The following is a 27,199-nucleotide window of genomic DNA, read 5'->3' on the forward strand; positions in this document are numbered from 1 at the left end:
CTCTGGCAGCCTGGACCAGTGGTGCTGGGGGCAACTGAGTAATGCTCCTGATGCCCCAGGGGGTAGATTTTTTTTTTTTTTTTTTTATCAAGGCTTTTTTTTATTTTCAAAAACATATTACTTTGTAAAGGATTGAGATATTTTGTGAGGAAGGGGGGAAAAATGGAATACTGATGCATACAGTATACTGTATCTACCGCTATGTTTTAACACTTAAAAAAAAAAAAAACCCTAATATTCAACTTTTCTTTTTGGTAACAGCAAACGGAGCTTCCAGCACCACGTCCGCGCACTATTGCGTCTCGCTCTTTAGCCGCCGCTCTGTATTGTGGAGCATGCGCAGTGGTCCTAGCACACGCGTGCAACTTGCATGAACTTCCACTAAGCTTCATGTATAAATATACAGTATATTTCATATATAAATGTGGACTTTCCCATTCGCTCGGTGAATGGACTGAATACCTGGGTGACCAGTTGAGTGGCCGATGTGGTCCTGTGTGTATCAGACGTTCTGCTTATATTTTTGAGGCAAATATTTGCCATGGGTAATGGGCTGATGAAAATAGGGAACACGTGACAGCCACAAGCCAGGCCCCTCTCTCGTCTTCTGCCGGATCTGGTGTTTAGGAGTAAAGGGGGAATACGTTTACGGAATAACCGCGGCGATAGATGATGTTATTCTTTATAGCAGAGAATTGTGCCGTGGTTCTGGGCAAAGAGACCTAATTCACCTCAAAAGCAGCGTACGGGTCACCTGAAAGAGACCAAAAAACAGTTATATCTTCAATCAGTCAATAAATAGCGCCACTAACCCCCCCTCCCAGTATTATCCGCCGTCGCAGCACGCAGGCCCGTCGTCGCTCTCAGGTCCCGACCGCTCGGGAGTGAATAGTGTCACCAGATTGCACAATCTTTTTGAGACCTTCAGCTCAATCAGTAGTCGGTTCCTCAAATATGTTCCTGTCAGCCTGTTATTTATTCAGAAGCTCAGTGGGCGTACATCGGCCAGCAGGGAGTGCAGAAGGGCAGAGGCTCATACACATGATGAGACAGAGAGAGGCTGATGTTACACAGGGGGAGATGGATCAAACATTCTGAAGAGGACAATTGGAGACGTTGTCCCTAGCAACCCGACCAGCGAGTGGGGACTGACAGCAGAGACGGCCCAAACGTCAGAGAGAAGGGAGCCTGGGCACGATGTGAATTACGTAGAGGACCAGGCTACTGAATGCGAGGGTGACGGGAGGCGTAGAAGAGAGTGAGAGAAAGCGAGTGTTACCGGGACATGTAGGAAACAAGATTAAGAGATACAAGAAGAGTTCTAAAGACAGCAAAAAAGTGCAAGAGAGTTGCAGAAGTGACGGCCATGAAACGGGCGGTGCAGACACAGAGACTGTATGTAGCTGAGTGAGACACACAAATAAGAGACGAGGACTACAAATTAGACACTCGGAGACTGGGGGAAGTCACAGCACACTATGACGATGGTGGCCACCACTGGACGTTGGTACTCCTATCTCATGATGGTCGGGCTCCTGACATTTGCTGAGAACCAGGGAAGCAGTTGCCCAAAGCCAGGTAACATCTACCTCTCTGTGACCTTGCCCTCTGACCTTTCACCTCTCGCTCACCTGCCATTTACACCTCCACAATTCCTCTGTCACTACAATCTTCCTTCTGTGCACTACTATAAGATACTTCTGTTGTATTCATAATGAATTCGTGTACAAATAGGAGCACAGAAGGCTGATTTATCTGTAATGCTAAAAAGGGAAACTTCCAGCAAGCAATGGGTTTACGGCTGTCAATCCTGTACCAAGAGCTTACAATCTATTGGTAACACGTCACACACTGCCCTGAGATCATTGCCGTTCAGTCATTGATTGGTTACTGCTGTGCCTTACAGTTGTACGCTGATCATATTGTTGCTGTGTCTTTGGACGCAGAAGCGATGCAAAAATATGGTAATGCCACAGGAGGCGTCTGGAGAAAAAAAAAACGCCTCCTGCTGGCATCGCAGATCCGGGTGCTGCGTCTGACGCATTGCATCACAGGTCACAACCATCAGATAATCCTAAGATTGCTCACACTGGCCGCTGGAACAACTCTGTCGGGAACAGGAAATCTGCGTCAGAAGACGCAGAATCTGGCCTCAGCTCGCCTACAAAACAACAAACACGCCCTCTCCCCACCCCCAAGTGGCCGCAGTCTGTCAATCAGGCTGCGATTTAGGGGGCACTGCGTGCATCAACGCAGGTCCCACTCTGCACGTGCACTGTCCTCCCACCATCGCAGTTTGCCTACAACTATGAATCAGGCCCTGTTTTACAGGTACCATAATCTAGGGCAGGGGTGGGCAATAAGCTGCCCCCCCCCCACAAGTTGTAAAACTACACATCCCACAGTTTTGCTATTTGGCCATGCTAAAAATGTTGCAATGCATGCTAGGATATGTAGTTCAGCAACATTTGGAGGGACTTATTGCTTACCCCTGGTCTAGGGGTATATTTACTGAAGTGCTGGTTTTTAAAAGTGGAGCTGTTGCCCATAGCAACCAATCAGATTCCACTTAAAATGTATCTAGCACCTTCTAGAAGATAACAGCTAGAATCTGGTTGGTTACTATGGGCAACATCTCCACTTCTAAATACCCGCACTTTAGTAATTATACCCCTAGTATTATGACAGTGCCTATTGCAGAAAACTTGTACTTAAATGGGAAAAATAAATTCTGGACCAAAGAACTTACTATTACTTTATATAACGTTTCCTGGCATAACCTGAAACGCTTACACCATAAATAGAGTTCTGTAGTTGAGCTGAAACAGTACCAGGTTTTGAAGATCCGTTTATGTACAAACTATAAGGATTCCCCTGGCTGCAGTGCCTGGCTGGGGAGGGGGTCCTGCATAATGTACATGTACCATAGCTGCCCCCTATAGGCACTGTACACAGCGCGCCTCTCTTCCCAGTAGCACAGAGGATGTTTATGGACAGAGGGCAGTAACTGCTGAGGACTCTGTGTAATAGTACAAAGGTCACAGCCTGCGTTACCAGCACCTGATATCATGGCAATGGAGGCCAGCAGAGTTACAGGACACAGAGGCTGTAGGTTACAGCGATACAATATTCCGGTTCTCCTTTTATGTCGTCACTTTGCAGAACGCAGTCCCACGCTGTATCGTACCATTAGCCTATGAGTAGCACCGGCACGCAGACTGGAAATTAAAATGCTGCTCATCTCTAGGGCACTAGAAATGAAATGACACCCCACAAATGTGTGTCATGTATACACAGATGGCTTTTACTGTACACTGAATGCAAACAATTGTGGTTTTGTCTTTTGACAACACACGATGGCGTATTTATCACCAGCCGCATTTTCAATCCAGTTGGGATGTGATAATTACACCCCGATATGCACTGTGGAAATAGAACCATTGTGAAGATGGCGGGACAGAGCTTCCGCTGGCCTGCGCATGCGTCGGTGGGAATGCGATACTTCCGCTTGCTATCACCAATGTCACCTCTTCAACCTGTCCCTCTATACCAGGCCTGGCCAACCTGTGGCTCTCCAGATGTTGTAAAACTACAAGTCCCAGCATGCTCTGCTACAGTTTTGTTATTAGGGAATGGTAGAACAGTTGCTGGGCATGCTGGGACATGTAGTTTCACAACAGCTGGAGAGCCACAGGTTGGTCAGGCCTGCTCTATACTATCATTTTCCCTTCCACCTTCTAACATGCTCTTATCACCACTGTCAGGAAACTATATCTCAACCCAGCCTTGCTCCCCAAATCCCTACTCTCATGCCTTTCCAAACCTCTAGTCTACCACATTTTTACATCTCCACTCCATTAGGACCAAGGGGATGAATGTTCTGCTCCTAGGTAAGAGGAAGAGCCACTTCTCATTGTTCCTGATCCGTGACCTCTCTGCAGTCTTTGGAACAGTTGGCCACCCTTTGCTCTTTGCCAGTATTCACTCCCTTTAGCTTTGTGGCCCAACTCATCCTCTCCTTCGGCCCCCCAAATCCCCCCCCCCCCACAACATCTCTCATTCTATCCTCACCTGCATATCTGACTGTCTCTCTGCCCTCTCCACTTGGATGGCAGAATGGTGCCTCAAACCCAACATATCCAAAGAAGAGCTCATCGTCTTTCCACCACCTACAGTCATGTACCCTCCAGCCATCTTCAGTGAGGTTGATGGTGTTGTCCTCCCCCCTGTTCCACATGTGGGCTATAGACAGGTAGTTAGATATGAGATAGATAGACAGATACAGTATGAGAGAGATAGATATGAGATAGACAGACAGATATGAGAGGGAGATAGACAGATATGAGATATATAGATATGAGACAGATAGATAGATATGAGATATATAGATGAGATAGAGAGATAGGAGAGAGATATAGGCCCTGATTCAGACCCACTCGCAAGCGGCTGTCCGCTCGCAAGTGGGTCGATGGTCTGCACTGAGCATGCGCACGACGGAGGGAGCTCCGTCGTGCGCATGCGCCAGACGCGACGAGCGAAGGAAGCCGGCCCACTGACATCACTAGTGATGTCAGTGGGAGTGATTTTGGCTCTGATAGAGCCAAAATCACTCCGGGGCTTGCGGCTGAAAACCTCAACCGCAGGCTCCGGCTCGCAGTTTCGATGGTCGCGACCATCAAACTGCACGCTCGTATAGGCTGTGGGTGGTGACCCACAGCTATACGAGCGTCCAGGAGGACGCTCCATTTTTATGGAGGGCGGCCCTCATTCAGAGCGTGCGCTCTGCTCAGAGCGTACGGCTCTGAATGAGGGCCATAGATAGATATGAGACAGATATGAGATATATAGATAGATATGATATAGATAAATATGATATGAGATAGATATGAGGTAGATATATATGAGATAGATAGATAGATAGATAGATAGATAGATAGATAGATAGATAGATAGATAGATATGAGATAGATATATATGATATAGATAGATATGAGATAGACAGATATGATATAGAGCGATAGATGATATATAGATATGAGAGATAGATATATGATATAGATAGATATGAGATAGACAGATATGATATAGATAGATATGAGATAGCTACTGTAGATAAATAGCTATTTATATACTAAACATTGGGTTCTATAACCTGGTGCATCTAATCATATTTATGTCTGATATATAAAAAAATGATAAGATTATACAGATATTGGGCCTGATTCAGACCCACTCGCGAGCGGCTGTCCGCTCGCAAGTGGGTCGATGTTATGGACTGAGCATGCGCACGACGGAGGGAGCTCCGTCGTGCGCATGCGCCAGACGCGACAAGCGAAGGAAAGTCCTTCGCTCGTTGTGTCCGATCAAAGGGGGCGTGCTGTCAATGTTGATTGACAGCACGCCCCCTTTGGTGGGCGTGCCAGGGGCGTGCCTCCCTGACGGGGGCGTTCCCACGGGAACGCCTATCGTCAGAAGCCGGCCCACTGACATCACTAGTGATGTCAGTGGGAGTGATTTTGGCTCTGATAGAGCCAAAATCACTCCGGGGCTTGCGGCTGAAAACCTCAACCGCAGGCTCCGGCTCGCAGTTTCGATGGTCGCGACCATCAAACTGCACGCTCGTATAGGCTGTGGGTGGTGACCCACAGCTATACGAGCGTCCAGGAGGACGCTCCATTTTTATGGAGGGCGGCCCTCATTCAGAGCGTGCGTACGGCTCTGAATGAGGGCCATAGATAGATATGAGACAGATATGAGATATATAGATAGATATGATATAGATAAATATGATATGAGATAGATATGAGGTAGATATATATGAGATAGATAGATAGATAGATAGATAGATAGATAGATAGATAGATAGATAGATAGATAGATATGAGATAGACAGATATGATATAGAGCGATAGATGATATATAGATATGAGAGATAGATATATGATATAGATAGATATGAGATAGACAGATATGATATAGATAGATATGAGATAGCTACTGTAGATAAATAGCTATTTATATACTAAACATTGGGTTCTATAACCTGGTGCATCTAATCATATTTATGTCTGATATATAAAAAAATGATAAGATTATACAGATATTGGGCCTGATTCAGACCCACTCGCGAGCGGCTGTCCGCTCGCAAGTGGGTCGATGTTATGGACTGAGCATGCGCATGACGGAGGGAGCTCCGTCGTGCGCATGCGCCAGACGCGACAAGCGAAGGAAAGTCCTTCGCTCGTTGTGTCCGATTAAAGGGGGCGTGCTGTCAATGTTGATTGACAGCACGCCCCCTTTGGTGGGCGTGCCAGGGGCGTGCCTCCCTGACGGGGGCGTTCCCACGGGAACGCCTATCGTCAGAAGCCGGCCCACTGACATCACTAGTGATGTCAGTGGGAGTGATTTTGGCTCTGATAGAGCCAAAATCACTCCGGAGCTTGCGGTTGAAAACCTCAACCGCAGGCTCCGGCTCGCAAATTCGATGGTCGCGATGGTCTCGACCATCGCGACCATCACAATGCACGCTCGTATAGGCTGTGGGTGGTGACCCACAGCTATACGAGCGTCCAGGAGGACGCTCCATGAAAATGGAGCCCGGCCCTCATTCAGAGCGTGCGCTCTGCTCAGAGCGTACGGCTCTGAATGAGGGCCATAGATTTTTCCTTTAATGTTTAAGGGTCTATGTATGAAAGACTCTTTAATAACTTCACACCACTTATCAAGAGATCAACCCTGAGAAAAGCGCTAACCCATTCTGTGCCAGTTACCGATGTCCCCGTAGACCACCTTGGGTAGGGGGACTAAGCGCTTGATTCAGAGATGGACACATGTTTATGCAGTAGCGTGATTATCCGTGATCTGTGTAAGTTTCATTCTGATGTTGCTGGCAGAGAGGATTTATTTCTGGCTGTGTCATAGGGTTACTCAGACGTCCCATAATCTACTGATCTGAGACTGGGCTGCGTCTTTGTACGCAGTTGTTTGCATTTGCGAAGTCACCGGTGGGGGTCTCAATACAAATCAACGGCAGCTGCGATATTTGCATATTTCAGGCCCGGAGTCAATGTATCACGCAGGGAAAAGCTTATGTTCTGGCCACAGACTAACCCCATCTCAGGATCTCACTGGATGCCCGGACGGCCTAAGCACTAGTGTCTGCACATAGCATAGAACATCCTTCATATTGTACATATTGCCAGTTACCGCCAGACCACTGCCACCATTGGAGGATTTACAGGTAAGTCTTCCCCTGGGCACAATATTATTCGGTGCCCACTCCCCCTCTCCTTCCGGGCTCCTGGATTGCACATGTGCCCACTCCTGAGACAACTCCCCCTCCTCCTGATGCCTCTCGGGGGATATAGACTTTATTTTATGTCAAAATAGCCGCAGCTGTATTGGGGCACTGGAAAGCTCTGATGCAGGGGCATGCTGGAAATCGGTATGTAATGCCAGCGGCTGTTAGCCACTGGATCAATTACAGACAGCGGCGACCCGACGGGTCAAAACCCAGACAGTAGCAGTTGAGCACTCTAACCCTCCCCTCCCCCCCCCAACCATCCCTTAGGGGTGCCTAACCCTAACCTCCCCCCATTGGTTCCTAACCCTTAGTCCTCCCGGGGGTCCCTAAAGCCAATCCTTCCCCCTGCGGCTACACGCTAAAACACCTGGCTTACCTTCGTTCAGTAAGCCGGGTGTCAGGATTTCGACGCCTATCTTTAGTCCCATGTCGGTATATCGGCGGGCGGGATAGCGCCTGCTGGTATCCTGACTACATCCTGGACTTCTGTGCCGCCCCACCTCCAGCTAGTGGTACCCCAGGGCACTTGCCTTATGGAAAATCCAGCACTGTCTGCCACCAATGATAAATAGCCCCCGTAGTATCCAAGGACCTGCTATAACGTCACAGTCATTATCATTATCATTATCATTATTATTATCTAAGCTTCAGTAACTGAAGTAAATGTGTGAGGCCCATTTAGCAGAAGTGGAATATGCAGTGTGTGTGTAACTGTGCAGAGAGGACTTTCCATGCTGTGACCACTGTCTCCTGCTCTCCATACTTCCCCAGTATATGAAGCTGCCGACATGAAATCACTTGTATGAGACTTGTCCCTTGCTGAGAGCCTGACGGCGTCTATCTGGGCCTCCAGCAGATGTTACCATTACCAGTATGTAAATCAGGCTGATTTGCATAGAAAGCGAGGCCCGGAATACAGCCTGCTCCGAGCACGGAGGCAGCAGCTGTGGGTGCAGGATACAGGAGTACTCACCTCAGCTTCCTCTGCACCAGAAGACATCCCCAGCTCAGCAGCTTGTGGTCTCTAACCCACCATGGGGGAATTCATAGCAATATCCCAGACAAACAAATGCAGCAAAATAATGAAGAAGTCAATTTTAGGAGTTATTTACTAACAAAGTACAAATCTTGCTGACAGCGATTAACTTGCACTAGATCCATCAAAGCTGATGGGTTTTTGCTGGGTTGTGAGAAATTAGCTCTGTAACTGTACCAGTATTATATGCTGGTATCCGTGCATCTGCGGCTGCCACCATATTGGATTTACCATCTCTGCGCGGGCGACTCACCCCTGTCTGAGATGGAAGTAAAGTGGTCGGAGGGTGGACTTTCAAGTGTCATCTGCAACTTTGCTTAGAGCGTCTCTGGATTTGCCACCTCTCTGCACGCCTAGGCCTCACATGCCGACGTTGAAGACCCACATAAGCCAAGTCACAGAGACAGCGTGAGTGGTCGTGCTACACGAGACATGACGAGACCACCGCAGACCCCTGCAGCATCAGCATCAGGGGCGGATTGGGAACTAAAAGTGTCCCTGGAAAAATGTGTAGAATTAGCCTCTTGTGGGCAGCACCAGATAGACCACAGCTGCCTTCCCGCATGCCACTGCTGTGCCAACATGTGTTCAAGCTGTAGCCGCCTGATAGTGTACAGAGACGACCGTCGGCGGGTTTGCGGATCCTAGCAACTGCGAACAAATACCCAGCATCGGTCGCAGGTCCTTCGATGATCGACCATCTGAGTAACCCTATGATGGAGCAGAATGGATTGCCGATGCTGGGAGATACGCGCCGTCACCCCCCCTAACCGCCCCAAATGGTTTCCGAATGTCAGTCACTTTGCAAAGAATCCTCCTTGCGAGTGGCATCGCTAAGGTATCTTGATGTATGTGCAGCACGACCGCGATGTATGCGTAAATATCAGCATTGTGTCCACATCTGAATCAGGCTCTATATCCTTCATTCATACTTTTATTATTATTATAACAGGCACATTGGCCCCTACAGGAAAAATATAAAACACATTGGCCTCTAAAAAAAAATCAAACACACAATATTGTCCCAGCCCCCCACAGAACACTGTAGGGAGCAGAGGATGGGGCACAGAGCTGACTGTGACAGGTAGGGGCACAGAGCTGACTGTGACAGGTAGGGGCACAGGGATGGCTGTGACAGGTAGGGGGGCACAGAGCTGACTGTGACAGGTAGGGGCACAGTGCTGACTGTGACAGGTAGGGGCACAGGGATGGCTGTGACAGGTAGGGGGGCACAGAGCTGACTGTGACAGGTAGGGGCACAGGGATGGCTGTGACAGGTAGGGGGGCACAGAGCTGACTGTGACAGGTAGGGGCACAGGGCTGGCTGTGACAGGTAGGGGGGCACAGAGCTGACTGTGACAGGTAGGGGCACAGAGCTGACTGTGACAGGTAGGGGCACAGGGCTGGCTGTGACAGGTAGGGGGGCACAGAGCTGACTGTGACAGGTAGGGGCACAGGGCAGGCTGTGACAGGTAGGGGGCACAGGGCAGGCTGTGACAGGTAGGGGGGGCACAGAGTTGACTGTGACAGGTAGAGGGGCACAGGGCAGGCTGTGACAGGTAGGGGGGCACAGAACTGACTGTGACAGGTAGAGGGCACAGGGCAGGCTGTGACCGGTAGAGGCAGAGGGCAGGCTGTGACAGGTAGAGGGGCACAGGGCAGGCTGTGACCGGTAGGGGCACAGAGCAGGCTGTGACAGGTAGGGGCACAGGGCTGGCTGTGACAGGTAGGGGGGCACAGGGCAGGCTGTGACAGGTAGGGGGTCAGAGGGCAGGCTGTGACAGGTAGGGGGTCAGAGCAGGCTGTGACAGGTAGGGGCACAGGGCTGGCTGTGACAGGTAGAGGGGCAGAGGGCAGGCTGTGACAGGTAGGGGCACAGGGCAGGCTGTGACAGGTAGGGGGTCAGAGGGCAGGCTGTGACAGGTAGGGGGGCACATGGCTGGTTGTGACAGGTAGGGGCACAGGGCAGGCTGTGACAGGTAGGGGCACAGGGCAGGCTGTGACAGGTAGGGGGCACAGGGCAGGCTGTGACAGGTAGATGGCAGAGGGCTGGCTGTGATAGACAGAGTGCAGGCTGCTCTCAGTCTCCCAGTGCCCAGCCCACAGCACAGCGGCCTATCTAGCAGTGTATATGGGCCTGCATCTCCAGTCCCCGGTGTCCCGCACTCAGTGTACCCTGATAGACCCTGGCTGGTAGCCCCTAGGTCCATGCTGGTCTCCCACCACAGTGAGTGGGATCCTGCAGCTGACCTGGACACCGAAAGGTGGCCATGACCTAAGGGTGCCGCACATGCGCAGGAAAGCTGCTGTATCCTAGTGCCTGACGGCTAAGGGCCGCTGGTAACAGAGGCATCACAGAGCCAGACACATCTTAAAAAAAAAAAAAATCACCCGGCCGACAGACAGCCCCCCCACATGCAATTCGGCCCACCGGGAATCTTCCCAGTAAGGCCTATGGCCAATCTGCCCCTAACCAGGATAATGAATTCTGCATTATAAAACAGTGCAAGGTGGGCTATGACAGATTGTATTGTTGTGCCCCCACCTTCCATCATCCATCTAAATTTTAGGTTTCATGTGTCTCAGAAATCCCAAATATTGGACATCCCAGAAGAGGTGTCATGTATGGCCTAGATTCAGTCCTGTCCTCTGAGGGCGGATCCCAGGCCTGTGCCTTGGTGTGCACTCAGCCTAACCTAAGTGCTGTGGCCTATAACCGTATGTGTCTAATTTTGTCATTGCCCCTCAGTGAGTGGAGGACCTACTGTAAGGCCAGTGCAGTAGAGGTGATGACTCGATTTGCGTCTTTCTGACCCTGCTCCCCATTACACAGTGCCGCAATTTGCATACGCAAGAATCGGGGGTGGGGTTATGAACATGGGAGTCACAGTAAATTGCGTCATGATGGCCTCTCCTACTTCCCTGGAGAAGTGAGAGAGATCCTGGAGCATGGCCGGCTCTCCTGGGAAGCAGGGAGAACTCCGGAGTCTACCAGGCAGTCTGAGGGATGTATGTATAGAGATGGCATATTGTGGGACAGCGCATTGAGTGCACTTTGTAAAAGGGGATAATATGTACTAATCATAGCTTACTATCTTAGGCATGCCCATGTGAGTTATTAATGGGTGTAGTGTTCACAAACTCTCGCTCATGACAAAAAGTGGCATTACCAAAAGAATTTAATGAAATCTCGGAGGTAGGAGGGATCTATTCATACGTGTGACAGTGACACGACAGAGTATACTGTCATACATCAGTTCTACAGAGTCTTCTCTGACTGTGGGCAGCCACCATGATGTAGCGGTTCTCTGCGTATATTCAGATTATTGGATAATAACGTACTGATAAAGGTTGCCCTGATGTTCTGCTGCATCACGTCAGTGGAGGTGTGGGACAGACGTTTGCCAAATTATGGCAACTGCACTTTAGGGGACATTTATCAAACCTTCTAAAGAGAACAAGTGGAGGTAATGCCAACAGCGACCAATCAGCTTAAAGCTTTCCTTTTATACAATGTACTAGATAAATGAGAGCTAGAAGCTGATTGGTTGCTATTCAGGTGTAACAAACCTCCCCCTTAATGACCTAAGAATGACATTATGAGTAAAACACTTATTTAGCATTGTTCCCTATACTGCCTTGTCTCAGCCGCCTCTCTCTTCCCTCCTCTGTTGGACAGCACTCTCAGAGAAGACCACACTGGTTCCCCTCCTCTCCAGTGTGAGCCTGACGTGCCCGGGGTGTGCAGGCCAGGTGTCCTGGATTCGCCATAGCCAGCAGGTCCCATCTGAGAAGACAGCGAGCGGCCATCTTGTCCTGAATGCTGTGACATACGGCGACGAGGATAACTACACCTGTTACAGGGATGGGGCCCCTCTGTGTGATGTGGAGCTGTTGGTAAAAGGTGAGCAGGGGCCACGGGCAGAAATAAATCCCAGGGAGATTTACGTTTCCCAGTATATGTCAGAACCTGTAATGCTGACACTGGGCCCGATACATAGTTGTACGCAGCACAGCCGTAATTGCGTGCACGGAATATAACCCTCATTTTTGCCCATATGCAGAGATTTACGCATCGCATTTCGCCTACTCTGGATACAACTTTACCGATATGCATTTCTCAGACTGTTTATCTGGGCATCGCAGGTCCGAAGACACAGGATCGGACCAACATCGTGACTATTGGTCACAATGTTTATAAAATTGGCCATCTGAGTAACGCTGGGTACACACCTGATCAGGTGGCCACCCGATGGGACAACCGTTCCACCGATTAGGCAAGTGTTCTGCACAAATGCTTTGTGCATATACACTTACCAATCCACCACCCGACAGGTCTGGCTATAGTGACGTCACGGGCGGTGGTTCCTATGGGTCGCTCGTACACAGAAGCAGATGCACCGATATATCTGCATGATATATCGGCATCAGCTGTGCTGCAGGGATGACCCCATATGTCTGTGATTGGCGTTTATATATCGTCAAGTGTGTACGCAGCTTAACCCTAAGCTAACTTAGAATGGTCACCTCCTGCCCGTTTGCGAGGCCATTAAATCTACCAATGCCACCCTGTTTTCTGGGGATACAAGCAGAACCGCTCCGACCCCAAACATCAGCGGCCTATCAATCAGGCTGCAGCTTAGGGGGCACTGCATGTGACAACGCAGAACCCGTCCTGTACATGCGCTGTCCACCCGCCATCTGAAGTGTACGCAAACCATTGGGTATGTGTGAATCTTTAAATCAGGCCCATAGTGAAGCTCAGACCATTGTCAGGAGATGTGAGTGCAGGATGATGAGTGTGACAGCTGTGTCATGTACCCTAGTAATATAGTGAAGCTCAAACTATTGTCAGGAGATGTGAGTGTGAGTGCAGGATGATGAGTGTGACAGCTGTGTCATGTTCCCTAGTAATATAGTTATGCTCAGACTATTGTCGTCGGAGATGTGTGAGTGCAGGATATGAGTGTGACAGCTGTGTCATGTTCCCTAGTAATATAGTTATCCTCAGACTATTGTTGGAGATGTGAGTGTAGGATGATGAGTGTGACAGCTGTGTCATGTTCCCTAGTAATATAGTTATGTTCAGACTATTGTTGGAGATGTGAGTGTGACAGCTGTGTGATGCTCCCTAGTAATATAGTTATGCTCAGACTATTGTTGGAGGAGATGTGAGTGCAGGATGATGAGTGTGACAGCTGTGTCATGTTCCCTAGTAATATAGTTATCCTCAGACTATTGTTGGAGATGTGAATGTGACAGCTGTGTCATGTTCCCTAGTAATATAGTTATCTTCAGACTATTGTTGGAGATGTGAGTGTGAGTGCAGGATGATGAGTGTGACAGCTGTGTAATGCTCCCTAGTAATATAGTTATGTTCAGACTATTCTTGGAGATGTGAGTGTGAGTGTAGGATGATGAGTGTGACAGCTGTGTAATGCTCCCTCGTAATATAGTTATCTTCAGACTATTGTTGGAGATGTGAGTGTGAGTGCAGGATGATGAGTGTGACAGCTGTGTAATGCTCCCTAGTAATATAGTTATGTTCAGACTATTCTTGGAGATGTGAGTGTGAGTGCAGGATGATGAGTGTGACAGCTGTGTAATGCTCCCTCGTAATATAGTTATGTTCAGACTATTGTTGGAGATGTGAGTGTGACAGCTGTGTAATGCTCCCTAGTAATATAGTTATGCTCAGACTATTGTTGGAGGAGATGTGAGTGCAGGATGATGAGTGTGACAGCTGTGTCATGCTCCCTAGTAATATAGTTATGTTCAGACTATTGTTGGAGATGTGAGTGTGACAGCTGTGTAATGCTCCCTAGTAATATAATTATGCTCAGACTATTGTTGGAGATGTGAGTGTGAGTGCAGGATGATGAGTGTGACAGCTGTGTCATGTTCCCTAGTAATATAGTTATGCTCAGACTATTGTTGGAGGAGATGTGAGTGCAGAATGATGAGTGTGACAGCTGTGTCATGTTCCCTAGTAATATAGTTATGCTCAGACTATTGTTGGAGGAGATGTGAGTGCAGAATGATGAGTGTGACAGCTGTGTCATGCTCCCTAGTAATATAGTTATGTTCAGACTATTCTTGGAGATGTGAGTGTGAGTGCAGGATGATGAGTGTGACAGCTGTGTAATGCTCCCTCGTAATATAGTTATGTTCAGACTATTCTTGGAGATGTGAGTGTGAGTGCAGGATGATGAGTGTGACAGCTGTGTAATGCTCCCTAGTAATATAGTTATGTTCAGACTATTCTTGGAGATGTGAGTGTGAGTGCAGGATGATGAGTGTGACAGCTGTGTAATGCTCCCTCGTAATATAGTTATGTTCAGACTATTGTTGGAGATGTGAGTGTGACAGCTGTGTAATGCTCCCTAGTAATATAGTTATGCTCAGACTATTGTTGGAGGAGATGTGAGTGCAGGATGATGAGTGTGACAGCTGTGTCATGCTCCCTAGTAATATAGTTATGTTCAGACTATTGTTGGAGATGTGAGTGTGACAGCTGTGTAATGCTCCCTAGTAATATAATTATGCTCAGACTATTGTTGGAGATGTGAGTGTGAGTGCAGGATGATGAGTGTGACAGCTGTGTCATGTTCCCTAGTAATATAGTTATGCTCAGACTATTGTTGGAGGAGATGTGAGTGCAGAATGATGAGTGTGACAGCTGTGTCATGTTCCCTAGTAATATAGTTATGCTCAGACTATTGTTGGAGGAGATGTGAGTGCAGAATGATGAGTGTGACAGCTGTGTCATGCTCCCTAGTAATATAGTTATGTTCAGACTATTGTTGGAGATGTGAGTGCAGGATGATGAGTGTGATAGCTGTGTCATGCTCCCTAGTAATATAGTTATGCTCAGACTATTGTCGGAGATGTGAGTGCAGGATGATGAGTGTGACAGCTGTGTCATGCTCCCTAGTAATATAGTTATGCTCAGACTATTGTCAGAGGAGATGTGAGTGTGAGTGCAGGATGATGAGTGTGACAGCTGTGTCATGCTCCCTAGTAATATAGTTATGTTCAGACTATTGTTGGAGATGTGAGTGTGACAGCTGTGTAATGCTCCCTAGTAATATAGTTATGCTCAGACTATTGTTGGAGGAGATGTGAGTGCAGAATGATGAGTGTGACAGCTGTGTCATGCTCCCTAGTAATATAATTATGCTCAGACTATTGTTGGAGATGTGAGTGTGAGTGCAGGATGATGAGTGTGACAGCTGTGTCATGTTCCCTAGTAATATAGTTATGCTCAGACTATTGTTGGAGGAGATGTGAGTGCAGAATGATGAGTGTGACAGCTGTGTCATGTTCCCTAGTAATATAGTTATGCTCAGACTATTGTTGGAGGAGATGTGAGTGCAGAATGATGAGTGTGACAGCTGTGTCATGCTCCCTAGTAATATAGTTATGTTCAGACTATTGTTGGAGATGTGAGTGCAGGATGATGAGTGTGACAGCTGTGTCATGCTCCCTAGTAATATAGTTATGCTCAGACTATTGTCGGAGATGTGAGTGCAGGATGATGAGTGTGACAGCTGTGTCATGCTCCCTAGTAATATAGTTATGCTCAGACTATTGTTGGAGGAGATGTGAGTGCAGGATGATGAGTGTGACAGCTGTGTCTTGCTCCCTAGTAATATAGTTATGCTCAGACTATTGTTGGAGGAGATGTGAGTGCAGGATGATGAGTGTGACAGCTGTGCCATGCTCCCTAGTAATATAGTTATGTTCAGACTATTGTTGGAGATGTGAGTGTGAGTGCAGGATGATGAGTGTGACAACTGTGTAATGCTCCCTAGTAATATAGTTATGTTCAGACTATTGTTGGAGATGTGAGTGCAGGATGATGAGTGTGACAGCTGTGTCATGCTCCCTAGTAATATAGTTATGCTCAGACTATTGTCGGAGATGTGAGTGCAGGATGATGAGTGACAGCTGTGTCATGTTCCCTAGTAATATAGTTATGCTCAGACTATTGTTGGAGGAGATGTGAGTGCAGGATGATGAGTGTGACAGCTGTGTCATGCTCCCAAGTAATATAGTTATGCTCAGACTATTGTTGTAGGAGATGTGAGTGCAGGATGATGAGTGTGACAGCTGTGTCATGTTCCCTAGTAATATAGTTATGCTCAGACTATTGTTGGAGGAGATGTGAGTGCAGGATGATGAGTGTGACAGCTGTGTCATGCTCCCAAGTAATATAGTTATGCTCAGACTATTGTTGGAGGAGATGTGAGTGCAGGATGATGAGTGTGACAGCTGTGTCATGCTCCCTAGTAATATAGTTATGCTCAGACTATTGTTGGAGGAGATGTGAGTGCAGGATGATGAGTGTGACAGCTGTGTCATGCTCCCTAGTAATATAGTTATGCTCAGACTATTGTTGGAGGAGATGTGAGTGTAGGATGATGAGTGTGACAGCTGTGTGATGCTCCCTAGTAATATAGTTATGCTCAGACTATTGTTGGAGGAGATGTGAGTGCAGGATGATGAGTGTGACAGCTGTGTGATGCTCCCTAGTAATATAGTTATGCTCAGACTATTGTCGGAGATGTGAGTGCAGCTGTGTCAGATTGCCCAGTCATGCTCAGTCCCTATCCACAGATGAGCTGGAGAAGCCGGAGATCTTGTGTTACCTCAGACATCCAGCTGATAATATTACCTGCGAGTGGAAACCCACCAGGAATCTGCACCCACTCACGAAGGTCACCATGACATCATGGAGGTAAGTGGACATGTAAAGTATATTGTCAGGGGGATGCGAGTGTGTAGAAAGCTGAGTAGATGCATGGAATCAGTGACTGCAATCACAGGCAGGAGAGTGAGTGAATATTAGACTAGTATGAGGGGGGCTCAGTAAGTGAGGTAACGAGACCTCTCACGTGTGTAATGTTCTCTATGTCATGCTAATGTCCCGCCAGGCCAGAGCAGGGAGACCGCTGCTTCCTCTCACGGCTATTAGACTGCGCCTCATATCAGTCATACTGTCCCAGCATCAGCTGTAAGATGGCGGGGCTGGCGGGGACATGGTGACACATTGAGGCGTATTGTACAGTTACTGTACGTACCTCAGTGAGCGTGCGGAGTGCTTCTCGGATGGTTGCGCAGAGGGAAAACATGGAGGCCAGAATCACCCCCATTGTGTGACGCTCAGTACTGATATTGCTCTCTGCTTCTCACGTAGTATTACAGGGACCCACACGGTCAGCATCTGCTCCTTTATCAACGCCACCAAGACATTCACCTGTTCCTCGCTGTACAGCGAAGGAGACGACGGCCAGCACACGTTATCCCTGTGTGCGACCAGCCGGACAGACAGCCAGTCCAGCAACACTGTCAAAGCATCCATGAAAGATCAAGGTAATTATATTCAGTCAACAAATTTCTCCATATTACATTTACTATCTGGAACAATCTGTGTATTTTTATTGCAAACCACTAGACCAGGGGTTCCCAACCACGGTCCTCAAGGCACACTAACAGTCCAGGTTTTAAGGATAACAATACTTGAGCACAGGTGACTTAATTAGTAGCTCGGTTATTTTGATTTAACCATCTGTGCTCAACCATGGATATCACTAAAACCAGGACTGTTAGTGTGCCTTGAGGACCGAGGTTGGGAAACACTGCACTAGACTCTTAAAACATATTTTCCAAACTCAGAAATAGAAAAAATAAAAAAAACACTAAAAAATGCCGCTTTTATAAGTATTCAACCCCAGTGCTGTGGAAGCTCCAAGTTTATATTGGTGACAGCTATTGCCCTAACAATTGGCTTTCAATTAGCGTCTACATGTGAATCCTTTAAAATGTCTGCTTTTTTATGGGTTAAAAGTTCTACTTTGTTACGTTCGGATCTTATGGGCTATTCGGCTCTCGCGTGTTTTGGATAGCCAATAAGACAGATCCGAACATGCGCTAATATGACAGAAAGAACCGAGTAGAACTGAACTGCTCATCTCTAGTTAAAAGACCTCAGAGTTGTGATTACCTCAGGGGGACGCAAAACGATTTTGGACGCAGAGAAGTGAATTTCAGTGGGCATTTATCGGTGGGTGGGGGGGCTAGACAGATGTGGGTGTGTCACAATCAGCATCTATTCTAACAGCCAGGCTCAGATACAGATTCTGTGCCTCCACAGGGCTGGCACAATGTTCAATGGTGTGACCGACAGTGGGACTTTTTACGCAAAACGGCAGAATAGCGCTGCAGCCGGTGGGCACCTCTGTACGAATTCCATCGGCCGCAGAATTAGCACATAGCTGCAGCAGCACAGCATAGAAAGTCACTGTTGTGCCGGCATTAACGTCCACCTCTGAATGAGATCCTCGTTGTTCTGTTCTTCTCAGTGCGACCGGACCCTCCCGTCAACGTCACAGTGGCTGCAGTGGAGGATCAGCCCAGAAGACTCCGCGTGTTATGGAGATGCCCTCAGCTGTGGGTGGACGATTTCTACCACCTGGAATACCAGATCCAATACCGTGTAGAGAACTCTCAGCACCTCTCCAACGTGAGTCTGGGTTCAGGCAACATCCGATAAGGGAGCGTTACTTTCACATCACCTCTGCATCAATGTTTTCGGTGATAGTGAAACTGTGAGGTGGGGGAAAGAGACGGAGATTGTGACACAGTCGTACTCACCCCTCCTCTTTAATCTGGGCAGTGATTCACAGTATGTCTTATTGCAGAGTCAGCTCTTTCCATTCATTTGTTAATAATTGAAAATAAAACCACAAAACCCTCCTATTCTATAAACACCTACACGGGGACAGCGGCAGCACAGCTAACAAACTCTGGTCCCTAACAATGGACCGGATGCAGAAAACTGCAGGCGTGTTGGGACCGTTTTTCAGGCCGTGCTCTCGGGAGCATCTGCAAATTCGTTCGCAACTGGAGAGGCGTCTTAGGAGAGCCGCTCTCTTAGGAGAGACGCCCCGGCGTCTTGGGAGAGCCGCTCTGTCTGAGATAGCATAGGCTTACACGGAGGTTCGATGTGTGACCGATGTTTCTGCTTTCGTACGTCAGTGGCGGATGTAAGACGCTGGAGAAGGGCGTCTCGGTGCACAAGACATCAGCTGTCATTAACATATTTTCGCAAGTCCGCTGCGTACGGAATCGCAGTCGCAACAGTATTTTTGAGTCTCTCTGAATTAGGCCCCATATCCCTATTTCTGAATAGTAATCATTTGCACAAGACGATTGCAGTTATTCTACACAGTGGAAGCATTGCTCACTGTAAGTAATCCCATTCCCCAGGCGTGTTACATGCATATATACTGTACTGAGGGTGTATACAGACTCAGAACCAGGCTCAGTAACCGTACTATGAAGGGGATTGTAATGGGCCGACGTCAACCTGCACCGCATCTAACTAGTGACACCTGCTGCTTGCACGCGGCGTAAGGTTACGCTCGGCCACTTGTAGACTTTACCCCCAATCGCATTTCAAGCAGACACTCACTTTCTGCTTTTGGGATATAGCCTGGCCCCGGCAAGCCAGACGTGCGCCTGGGTTTGCAGAAAGGAGGAGAAGTCTGGAAAGGCGCACTCTGCAGAAGCGTAACGTGCTCCGTGAGATAGTTATATCATAGCGCAACTCTCCCTGCGTAAGTCCCAGTCTTACCTGAGCTGCACAGCAATACAATAGTATATACAATAGTGTGTATGTATGTATGTATGGGGGGGGGGGGTGTACTTATAAATCATTTGGCTGGTTGCTGTAGTTTTGTTCAGATTTGAGAAATAATAAATATGTTCTTTCAACCAGGGCACAACTATGGCGACCTCCTTTGTCATTACTGATGCTCTGATGGGGCGGAAGCACGTGATCCGGGTGAGAGCTAAGGAAGAGTTTGATAAACCCTGGGGTTCCTGGAGCGAGGAGGCGGTGGGCACCCCATGGTCAGGTACGTCACCCATCTGGTGGTTTATATACTGTATTAAATACCAGAGATGCAGCGGCTTATCTATAATGGGTGCACACAGGCACCTGGACCGCACTCCATGCACCCATCCAATAGACCACCTGGTACCTTCTGCGTTGGCCGACTCCGGCTCAGAAGAAATCTCTTGGAAAATGGCGCCATTCTCCTGGGGAAAGGTGCATGCGCGGTATTCTCTGGCATTGTGCCAAGTTCCACACTGCACACCTGCCCCCTCCCCTCATAAGACCCCATTGCAGAGAGGTATTTATAGCATAGTGACCTTGATTTCCAGAAAACATCTTTAAACATCTACCACCACCAAACCCCCCCAATGTGCAGACGGGACTTTTACTGACAGGACATAAATAGTCTCCACATGACACCACAAAAACTTATTTTGGGACCACTTAGCCTATTTGTGTGTCTCTAACTGTAGCTCTGTGAGACCAGCACAGCCTGCACCCAGAGCCGCCCGCTCCTGCAACTTCCCCAGATTTGGGAGCTCTCCCCAATTACTGTGCTTCCTCCTTCTGCAACTGCCGTCTCACCCCATTTCTGTACCATTATTACACAGCGTTGCGCTAGTGTTTCCATGTCTCATTTTCACTGTCCAATCTGTGTGGGCCTGATTGCGTCCTGTTAAGATGCGCCTCCCTCAGTCGTGTGTCTAGTGCTATTGAAGGGCGAGGATGCCTGTAATCCACTTCCGCAGCTCTAAGAAAAACCCCACATTGCTGGACATAGTTACAATCACATCCTGAATTACCATTGGCTGATGTTAGGTGGTATATAAGAGTACCTTACCTTCTCTGATAATTACTCTTTCCAGAACGGAATGAGCCATGTGATATCATTACTCTCAAAATAGAACTGATATTTAATATATATTCATGATATATATATATGTATATCAATATATATATACATATATATATATATATATATATATGTGGTGTAGTCTGATTATAACGACACTGTGTTCTCTGTACAGATGAAAAAGTCAGGACTCGAATAACCCTGGTGAGTGTGAGGGGGGGACTGGGAAAGGAAATTTCCTTATAAAGAATATTTGTCGCTAATTCTGGACTTTCCCTGGCAGGCTCCCAGCGTACATTACTCTGTGACCTCATATCAGGAAAAAGACCCAGAAAATGACAGTAAGGGTTTTTGATTTGAATAAGAATTGAATTTAATGAATCTATGTGAAAATTAATTTCATAAAAATATATATATGGGAAGTAACTAACACTGGGTTCAGCCCCATGGGCATGGTCTATATAGACATAATTAATGAGTGCTTTGAGCAAAGTTTTACAGATTTCTAGCCCCAAGTTCAGGTAGGTCACTGTGGTGGTGACCAGGACCAGAGAAAGAGGGGTAGAGTGTGGAGCACAACATAAGGCTGGCAGAGGGTGAAGAGGATCAAGAGAGGGTGAGGAGGATCAAGAGAAGAGAGGCAGAGGGTGGAGAGAACCAAGAGAAGAGAGGCAGACAGTGGAGAAGACAGAGAGAAGAGAGGCAGAGGGTGGAGAACACAGAGAGAAGAGAGGCAGAGGGTGGAGAACACAGAGAGAAGACAGGCAGAGGGTGGAGAACACAGAGAAGAGAGGCAGAAGGTGGAGAACACAGGCCAAAAGAAGAGAGGCAGAGGGTGGAGAACACAGAGAAGAGAGGCAGAAGGTGGAGAACACAGGCCAAAAGAAGAGAGGCAGAGGGTGGAGAACACAGAGAAGAGAGGCAGGAGGTGGAGAGAAACAAGAGAGTAGAGGCAGAGGGTGGAGATAACCAAGAGAATTGAGGCAGATGGTAGAGATGACCAAGAGGAAGTAGACAGTGGAGAGGACCAAGAGGAAAAAGACAGATGGTGGAGTGGACCAAGAGAAGAGAGGCAGATGGTTGAGAGACCCAAGAGTAGAGAAGCAGATGGTGGAGAGGACCAAGAGGAGAGAGGCAGATGGTGTAGAGGACCAAGAGCAGAGAGGCAGATGGTGAAGAGAACCTAAAAAAGAGGGGCAGATGGTGGAGATGACCAAGATGAGAAAGGCAGATGGTGTACAAGACCAACAGAGGATAGGCACATGGTGAAGAGGACCAAGAAAAGAGGGGCAGATGTGGAGAGGACACAGAAAACTGGCACAGGGTGGAAATGACCAAGAAAAGACCAGTTTGTGGACAAGAGCAAGGGAGGAAAGACAGATATTGGATACTAGATAAGACCAATAGAAGACTGACAAAAGGTGCAAGAGACCAAGGCAAGGGTGGTATACAGAGGGGGAACCTAAAGATGACTGGAACAAGGTAGAGAAAACAAGAGAAGAAGGTTGGAGGGTGGAGAGGACCAAGGGGAGAAGGGCAGAGGGTGAAGAGTGCCAATGGAGAAGACCAAAGGAAGATAGGCAGATGGTGAAAAGAAGTGTCCCCAGCAGAGGGTGAAGGACCAAGGGAAGAAGGGCAGAAAGTGGAGAGGACTAAGAAGGCATGGGGGTGTTGAGAACCAAGAAGAAGAGCAAAGTGTGAAGAGGACCAGGAGAAGGGTAGATGGTGCAGAGGACCAAGGGAAGAACAGCATAGGGTGGAATGGGAGAATTGGTATCTTTTACAGTGCCCACGACTTTACAGAAGTAGTCAGGATGGGCACGTCTGTATGTAGTGGTGTAACTTAGAATCCTCTCCACAAAAGGCACACAGTAAGAGTGAGAGACTCCGCACAAGTCATTACATAATATTAAAACAAAAGATTTATAATAAATTACACATTATATTTCAATTGAAAATGTATGCAAAAAAAATAAATAGGTTTCTACTGTAGCTGCTCCTGTTGCTTATACTCAGTGAAGGCAGTCACCTTGTGACCCGGGCAGTATACATGAGAATCAATTCACCAAGAGAGTGTGATACCACGCAGGCACAAACACTAAATAATAACGGGTCCTGCCCAGAAAATGGGCGCCTCCACTGTCGGCAGTCGACAGATGTAGCTACACATGAGGTTACACACCATGTAAGACATAGAGCAATGTCACTTTTTTCTCGGCAGGTAAGAAGTCTACGGCAGGGGTGCGGGCTGTCCCCAGGTACCCGTGGCTTTTAGCAGGAGTCAGTGCGGGTGTGGTCTTTTTGCTCTTCACGTTAATATTGTTAAGGTGAGAAGACGTGCAGGTTGGTTTGAAAATGTTACATCGTTTTGTGATTTTTTTTCTATACAAGGAAAGAGCCGTTACTGCGTATCCACGCCATACTCACATGCAGCCATTCTGGAAGGAAGCACCGCGAGGACCTGATGGCTACGTGGGGCTGATTGAGTGGGCTGCATTAGTATTTCAAACTTTAATCATACATCATACATACCAACATTTACAAAAGCAAAACCGGTACAAATATAAGCCCCACCCTATGAATTATAGACACACCCACTTTCCACTCAATCACACTCAAGCTTGATGAAGCTCCACCCAACTCATTGTAAGCCCTACCCCTGAGCTACACAAACACGCCCACGCACTGTGCTCCCAGATCCTAGGGCTGTTATTGTAGATTACCTTAGTTACTGCGCATTGCTACTCACACCTGCCTTGTGCTGTGTCATACACACGTTTTATTAAACATGTATGTATATAAACATTTGTTTCCACCCAGGATATTGCAATCTAAAGTGTCTTCTTTTTAGGCAACATGAGGCGAAGCTGCTAAGTTTTAAAGAGAGACTGCTGAGGACCCTGTTCCAGTCGCTGCCCAAAATAGCCAGAGCGCAGCCACTGCCTAGGGAAGGTCTTACGTTGCCCTGGGAACCCCACCCTACATACGTAACAGCCTCCGTCCCTATGTTGCCCGACGTTGACTGACTGACAGCTCCCAGAGTGAAGACCTGGTAACGGAACGCCTCGGTATGGCGGATCAGGCTGACCAATCAGGACACGCCACATGGCCGAGCCATTGCTTTGTGAAACGCCAAAGAACAAAGACCTGTTTTACCATGACCAGCACATTTTAAGGGTTTTTTTTTACCAAAGAAAACATTATTATAAAGACTTGGGAGTAAAAATCAGATCTTACTGGATTAGGTCTGGTTCAAATGAGAATGTGGCACGAGCCGCTCATTTCCTGCCAGCAAATATGTACTGTGTACACTGGGTATGGTGCTGCCCGCTCTACAACATAGGAGGATTATTTGGTAAAGTTACCCATGTATTGGACAGAAAACGGCAGCTCCACCATCAGGCTGGGACAGGCTGGGAAACCTCAACCAGGATTTGATCATAGGTTTATCCAAACTTCCCAACACTCTGCTATCCAGTTGCGGGACTGATGTGAGACTATTTCGGGGCGTCACAACACCCCCCGCTTCTCATCATTCTGGGGGCAAGCACAGCACTCTCCAGGCACTAAATGGACGCTATGTAGAGTGCGCACCCCTACTCCACCCCAGGGACACTGCAGACTGCGGGTGGGACAGCGGGATAGTGCCTGAAAAGCGGGACTGTCCTGCTGAAATCGGGACGGTTGAGAGGTACGGATTAGAGCAGTCATGTTATGTGAGCTAAAAACAGAAAAGATTGGTGCGCTCTGTATAGACTTCACAGACCACCAAATTGGGTAACCGCTATCACAATGGGGGTCTGCTCCCCACAATAAATATATAGAAAGAAAAGTGAAACCATAATCCCAGATTTAGTTGATGAATCAATTAAAACATTAGTTTAAGTAAAACATTTCTTAAAGGTCTCAATTATAAATGTAATCAAATGCACAAAATTCACATGTAGTGCAAAAGCATGTATAATAAGTACACTCTGTATAAAATGTACATATAAAACAGTCTCTATTTAAATTAATTGAGATAACTGGCCATCCTGGATGTCAGCTCTATCCTTTATGGTTCCCCGTAGTACTGATAGCCCTCATAGGATTCCAGAGGTGGTTTCATCAGTAACAGCTGTCCTGGGGCAAGCGGCTGAGTGGACCAAAACGGAGGCACGATTTCCAAAGTGGCCAATCGATCTGCTGACAGACAGGATCACGGAGCAGTGTAGTTCTTGTATCCTTAACGCGTTTCTCCGGGTATTATGGCCCCCGGTTTCATCAGAAAGCAAGATACTTTGAGAATCCACAGGGTATCTCTGTCAGGCTTACAGAGCCGTACCCAGGCACTCAGCAACTCGCAGAATCACCGGATGGACCTGGAACCCTGTGGATTCTCAAAGTATCTTGCTTTCTGATGCAACCGGGGGCCATAATACCCGGAGAAACGCGTTAAGGATACAAGAACTACACTGCACCGTGATCCTGTCTGTCAGCAGATCGATTGGCCACTTTGGAAATCGTGCCTCCATTTTGGTGAACTCAGCCGCTTGCCCCAGGACAGCTGTTACTGACGAAACCCTGTCTGGAATCCTATGAGGGCTATCAGTACTACGGGGAACCATAAAAAATAGAGCAGACATCCAGGAGTGCCAGGGGGCCATGTAAGTGCTCCACACAAGACATACAATATGCCACATGGATTTCTAGACTCACAGATTTCATTTTAAAATGACTGTTTATTCCGGAGTACCAATACTGATATATCTGCATCGCAACTTTCACTTGTCGCTTATCCACATAGGAACACTGTTACCAAAGCTAAAAAGGATGAAAAAAATTCCCTTACCAAAGGATACATTGTATCTGTGTGTTTATGCTGCAATGGAGAGTATACTGTACACTGTTGCAATATATCGGATTCAGTGCAATGTTTGTCTGAATTAATTTCAATAGTCAGAGACTGTTTTATATGTTATGTGAGCCTTAACATTCATTTATAAAGAGGCATTTCCGAGCTGCCATTCGCTGGGTGGCTAACTATTGTGCCCAGTGTCAGTTTTTTTTGCCTTTTTCTTTATCCCACATTCCCATCTGTGTCCCCCTTCTCTCTCTCTCTCATCCCTGTGTTTCCCTCTCTCCCGTCTGTCTCTTTCACATCTGTCTCTAATATCTGTGACTCCCTTCTCTCCCGTCTGTCTCTCTGATCTCTGGGTCTCATTCAGAGCTGCTCGTTCGTTCCGAGCGATGTTCGCACATCTGCACATGGGTTTTAGTACGCATGCGCGAACCAGTCAGTGCAGTCAGAAATCGTGTGCTCGCAATATAGTGAATGCCTGCTATTTTGAGTGACAGGATGAGGCGTTTGTGGGTGGTAACAGGGGAAGGTGCTTAAAAATGGGGAGTGGTGATCCGAACACAGGCGTGCCTAACGGTCAAAACGGGCGTTTTAAGGGTGTGCATAATTAACAAAGCAGCGTCATCGACCACGTCACTTGGGTGTCTTTTAGCCAGAACTGCTCGCATGATTGCGGTAGGAAAATGCAACCACAAGCATAGCGAGCAGTTCATTCGCCTTTCGATGTACTCGATTAATCTAATAAATATCGGAGATGACGTATGATGCGAGCGGCCAGGGGGCGTTTTTTACAAATAAACGACCGCATGTTTTGTTCGCTCGTTCAGAACTAGAGGCGTCAACAGACCGCAAAGAGCGAACGGTCAATTTAAATAGCCAGCCCCTTTTTCTGGACGAGCGAGCGCAAATAGCGTCCGGCTCTGAATCAGGCCCTCATTCCCTACCTCCTCTCTCATCTGCCCCCCCTCTCTCCCGTCTATCTCCCTCATGTGTCCCCATTCTCTACAGTCTGTCTCTCATCTCGGTACCTCACTCTACCTTCTATCTCTCTCATCCCTGTGTTTCCCTCTTCCCAGTCTGGCTCTTTCATATCTGTGTCCTCCATTCTCAGGTCTGTCTCTAATATCTGTGACTCCCTTCTCTCCTATCTGTCTCTCTGATCTCTGGGCCTGATTCAGAGCCGCTTGTAAGCGGCCGCTCGTTCGCTCTGAGTGATGTTCGCACAACTGCGCATGCGTATGGGTCATAATGCGCATACCAGTCAT

The 27,199-nt window shown here is 47.7% G+C and overlaps 1 protein-coding gene across 1 annotated transcript; it reads left to right on the forward strand.

The window, feature by feature from the left end:
- The first annotated feature begins 1,075 nt into the window (after window positions 1–1,075).
- IL6R (interleukin 6 receptor) lies at window positions 1,076–24,260 on the forward strand. The gene is made up of 10 exons (XM_088467684.1): window positions 1,076–1,578; window positions 12,019–12,243; window positions 16,959–17,079; window positions 17,539–17,714; window positions 18,704–18,864; window positions 20,122–20,260; window positions 21,270–21,298; window positions 21,378–21,435; window positions 23,316–23,421; window positions 23,946–24,260. Exons 1-10 carry the CDS (start codon window positions 1,479–1,481, stop codon window positions 24,118–24,120), a joined length of 1,290 nt encoding a protein of 429 aa, XP_088323810.1. The 5' UTR covers window positions 1,076–1,478; the 3' UTR covers window positions 24,121–24,260.
- Window positions 24,261–27,199: the final 2,939 nt, after the last annotated feature.

Source organism: Taudactylus pleione, unplaced genomic scaffold, assembly GCF_031769625.1.
Source record: "Taudactylus pleione unplaced genomic scaffold, aTauple2 ptg000073l, whole genome shotgun sequence".
Lineage (NCBI taxonomy): Eukaryota > Metazoa > Chordata > Amphibia > Anura > Myobatrachidae > Taudactylus > Taudactylus pleione.